At 44.5% G+C, this 4550-nt stretch overlaps 1 protein-coding gene across 1 annotated transcript in view; it reads right to left on the bottom strand.

Annotated features, from left to right (window-relative positions):
* Positions 1-174: 174 nt before the first annotated feature.
* Positions 175-4550, bottom strand: part of CCDC84 (coiled-coil domain containing 84) — a 24813-nt gene continuing 20437 nt past the window's right edge. Inside the window, exons 4-9 of the mRNA XM_011965005.1 lie at positions 4320-4386; positions 3873-3935; positions 3152-3216; positions 2901-3006; positions 1875-1905; positions 175-269 (exon numbers count right to left, since the gene is read on the bottom strand). Coding sequence (XP_011820395.1) covers positions 175-269; positions 1875-1905; positions 2901-3006; positions 3152-3216; positions 3873-3935; positions 4320-4386 — 427 coding nt within the window. The remainder of the gene's footprint in view (positions 270-1874; positions 1906-2900; positions 3007-3151; positions 3217-3872; positions 3936-4319; positions 4387-4550) is intronic.

Below are 4550 nucleotides of genomic sequence, written 5' to 3'. Positions count from 1 at the left end.
AATATAGAGATGGGGTTTCACTATGTTGTCCAGGCTGTTTTCAAACTTTTGGGCTCAAGTGACCCTCCCACCTCAGCCTCCCAAAGTGCTAGGATTACAGCCATGAGCCATCACACACAGGCAAGGAAACTGTTTTTGAGTGTGAAGATTTAGAAGACCCTCTCTTGAATTAGTTTACTTACTTTCTTTAAGAAATTCTTCATAGGATGGTCCTATTTCTTGGTTCCCACCGATGTATTCATCTTGGATCATCCAGGGAGGTGTGGCACCTGAAAAAGAAATAAAGGCTTCCTTTTTTTTTTTTTTTTTTTTTAAGTCTTCAGGCTATTGTGAAGCATGTCCTAGCTGTTAGCTCACCTCTCCTAATTAAGAACTAGAAATGTCTAAAAGCAAAAAGCAAAGCCCAGGAATTCTGGAGCTTAGGAAGAAGGCCCTAGGCTAATTTAAAGCAACGTACCCCATATGTGATAGTCATTTTAAAATGGCTTTCAGGCATAATTAACATAACGATACACATTTAAATTTGGTGACTTTTGAGTGAAGCTATTACAATCAAGACCCCAAACATCTGCCTCTAAGTATCACTGCCCCCATTAAAATATTTTCTTGTCCAGGCAATCAGTGATCTTTCTGTTGCTTTATTGGTTTGTATTTTTTAGGATTTTCTGTGTGTGGATATTGAGTGGGGTCTGGCTTTTTTTGTTTTTTTTTTGAGAGGAGTCTTAACGCTAGCCCAGGCTGGAGTGCAGTGGCACGTTCTCAGCTCACTGCAACCTCAGCCTCCCGAGTACTGGGAATACAGGTGCACACCACGACGCCCAGCTAATTTTTGTATTTTTAGTAGAGACAGGGTTTCATCATGTTGGCCAGGCTGGTCTCAAACTCCTGACCTCGTGATCCACCTGCCTCGGCCTCCCAAAGTGCTGGGATTACAGGCGTGAGCCACCGCGCCGGCCGGGTCTGGCCTTTTTGAGATTAATCTGTGTTGTATGTATCAAAAATTCTGTCTTCATCCTGGAGTACTATTCCGTTGTTAATCCATTTGCCTGTTGATAGACATTTGAATTGTTTCCAATTTGGAGCTGCTACAAATAAAGCTGTTCTGAAGGTTTGTGTACAAGTCTGTGTAGACAGGCTTTCTTTTCTCTAGTTAGGAGTGGAATGGCTGGATAATATCGTAGGTGTATCCTGAACTGTTTTCCGAAGTGACTATTACCAGTTTACATTTTAAGCAGTAGTGTATGAGGGTTTGGTGGTTTTTCTTTCTTTTTTTTTTTCTTTTTTTTTTTTTTTGAGACGGAGTCTTGCTCTGTCGCCCAGGCTGGAGTGCAGTGGCCGGATCTCAGCTCACTGCAAGCTCCGCCTCCCGGGTTTACGCCATTCTCCTACCTCAGCCTCCCGAGTAGCTGGGACTACAGGCGCCCGCCACCTTGCCTGGCTAGTTTTTTCTTTTGTATTTTTTAGTAGGGACGGGGTTTCACCGTGTTAGCCAAGATGGTCTCAATTTCCTGACCTCGTGATCTGCCCGTCTCGGCCTCCCAAAATGCTGGGATTACAGGCTTGAGCCACCGCGCCCGGCCGAGGGTTTGGTTTTTCTACATTGCCAAACACTTGGCACAGTCAGTCTTTAATGTTTGCCATTCCAATATATACATAGTGGTATTTCACTGTTGTTTGCATTTCTCTAATGACTAATGATGAACATCTATTCATATGCTTTTATTGGGTTGTTTAATATCAAGTTGACAGTTCTTCCTATATTCTGGATACAAGGCTTTTACCAGATACATATGCTTTATCTTGGCCAACTTTATTTAAAAAGAAAACAAGAAAATTATCTCCCAGGGTTTTAAAAACTCTGCCCTGGACCTTACCTGAGTGGATGTTACCAACTCCTGGTATATCCTGTAGTTGGAAATGGGAAAAAAAAAATGCTAGTTAAAGTCTAGCCATGATTTAAAAAAAAAAAAAAAAAAACCTAGAAAAGATAGATAAAGCACACTTCAAAAGAGGTGGGTGTGACTGCTGCCACAATGCTCAATTCTGCACCCCAGCTGATGTTAAACTTTGAAAGCACAGTAAGTCATTCTTAAGACAGCCCTGTCCTTAGGAAGCTCACAGTCATAACAGTGGAGATGTCCGTAAGTAGAGTGGCTATTACGTGCCAGGTGAGCAAAACCTTGCCTTCACAGCACACATATAATTGGGGAACAGCATTAAGCACAAGTTAGGTAAATTACGTTTGCAACTTTACATGGTGCTACATCCACTTGAAATAGAGATAACCTGTTCAGATAAGCCATTTATGAAAAAGTGACATTTGAGCTAAGAGTTAAAGGAAGGTAAACTTTAGGTGATAAGGGAAGGAAAGCATGTTTTAGGCAATGGCAACTGTAAAAGCCCGAAGCAACACAATCAATACAGCTGAAGTGTAGAGTAAGATCATAAGTGGTACGATGATTTTCTGTTGGTGAGGCAGGATTGAAGGGGGAGTAGAAGTTGTCCAAAGGCTGAATAGAGGCAGACAGATGTTTAAAACTGACTGCTTGTTGACAGGATATGGGAGACGGAAAAGGAAAGGATCTGCATCTAGTGATTGGAAATACAGGAGTGGTGGAGGTTAGTTTCAGATGCCTATGGGATATTTAAATATAATAGTCCTGTGTTGAGTTGGTACTATGAGTTCTACAGAGGGCAAGATTTAGGAGTTGGCACTTCTAAGTGGCAATACATGTGAATAGGATCCCTTTGGAGGGTGAGAAGAAGTCTGAGAACACTACTAGGGAACAGTGAAGTAAGAAGGAAAAGTCTGCAGTGACTAGAATAGGTAGAAAATCAGAAGAGGGGTCCTGAGACCTGAGGGAGCATTGGCCCTCTTCTGGCTTGCTTATCCTTTGTACCTGATGGCCAATGAATGTCAGAGATGGTCCTATCTCCATCCAGTCAAGCTCTGGAGCTGGTGGCAGGTCCAAGTTTGAGGGCTGCTGTGAGCTGGAAGCTACTTGGCTGAAAAACATGAGCCAGGCTGGCAGATGAGGTCCTTGAGCCATGAGGGTGGTAAAGATTAGATCTGTTTCCATTTCCCGGCCAAAAGGTTGCAGAATGTTCTAAGATGTCAAATTCCCAACAAGAGATTCTCTAACAGTCTTACCTGTTCATCCCTTTCCAGCTTCTAGGTGCTGAAGAGCCCTCTTCTGGGTCTGGCACTGCCTGAGGCTGAGTTTGATTCAGGAAAAATAAATGTGTCTGGGATGCTTAAGAGCCTGCCTAGGCCATGCCTCCACCCTCCAGACCCCAGTATCACATGAAGGAAACAAATTAGCATATGGAAGGTACTGCCCTGCCATCTTTTACAGACTCTTCCTTCCCTCCCTCCCAGCCCCGTCCACATATTCACTGACTAGGCCTGCCCCCTTGTGCACAGGTAAGGGAATTCAAGCCAAGCAAATGAGAATGCAGTCAGAGTTCTCTTAGAAGCACTTTTTCATGGCCAGGTGCAGTGGCTCACGCCTGTAATCCCAGCAGGCTGAGGCAGGTGGATCACCTGAGGTCAGTTCAAGACCAGCCTGGCCAACATGATGAAACCCTATCTCTATTAAAAATACAGAAATTAGCCAGGCGTGGTGGTGACACCTATAATCCCAGCTACTCAGGAGGCTAAGGCAGGAAAATCGCTTGAACCTGAACCTGGGAGGTGGAGGTTGCAGTCAGCCAAAATTGTGCCACTACACTCCAGCCTGGGTGACAGTGAGACTCTGTCTCAAAAAAAAAAAAAAAAAAAAAAACAGCACTGGTTCATGAAATGCTGGACTTGGGAATGCCAGGGATCAGTGGATTTGGATACTTGTCTGGATCCTCCGAGGGAAACCAACCTCTAAGACAGACCGAACCACCTCCTGCCGGCTCTGCTCCACCTCGCGGATCTGAGCTGCCATCTGTGGGAGAGAGGCTGCTTAGACAGGATCATGGGGGCCAGTTTCTTCAGAGGCCTTTCCTTTAACTCAGGGGCCCTCCACCCCCAGGCGTGGACCAGTACTGGTCTGTGGCCTGTCAGGAAGCAAGCTGCAACAGCACTGCTGCCTGAGCTCCTGTCAGATCAGCGGTGGCATTAGATTCTCATAGGAGCACAAACACTATTGTGAACTGGGCATGCAAAGTATCTAGGTTGCGCACTCCTTATGAGAATCTAATGCCTGATGATCTGAGGTGGAGCAGTCTCATTCTGAAACCATCCCCTGCCTGGGTCCATCTGGAAAAATCATCTTCCACAAAACCAGCCCCTGGTGCGAAAAAGGTGAGGGACTGCTGCTTTAACTTACCTCCTTGATCACCTCATCCTCCTTTTCTTCGTAGGAATCCAAACCTTTCACCATGGATTTCTTGAATCTAAAAAGAAAAGGGGCAAAACCACCCAGAACCCATTCCCCACCAGTTATGAAAAGCTCCTCAGATTTTTTTTTTTAAATTTTGAGAAATTTCAAATTCAGAAACAAAACAGTATAATAAGCACCTATGTACCTCTCACCCAGAGTCATTGTAAACATTTTGCC

Source organism: Mandrillus leucophaeus, unplaced genomic scaffold (genome assembly GCF_000951045.1).
Source record: "Mandrillus leucophaeus isolate KB7577 unplaced genomic scaffold, Mleu.le_1.0 Scaffold71, whole genome shotgun sequence".
Classification (NCBI taxonomy): Eukaryota; Metazoa; Chordata; class Mammalia; order Primates; family Cercopithecidae; genus Mandrillus; species Mandrillus leucophaeus.
Note: the sequence above shows the minus strand (reverse complement) of the source record. Positions and strands in the feature narration are given on the sequence as shown.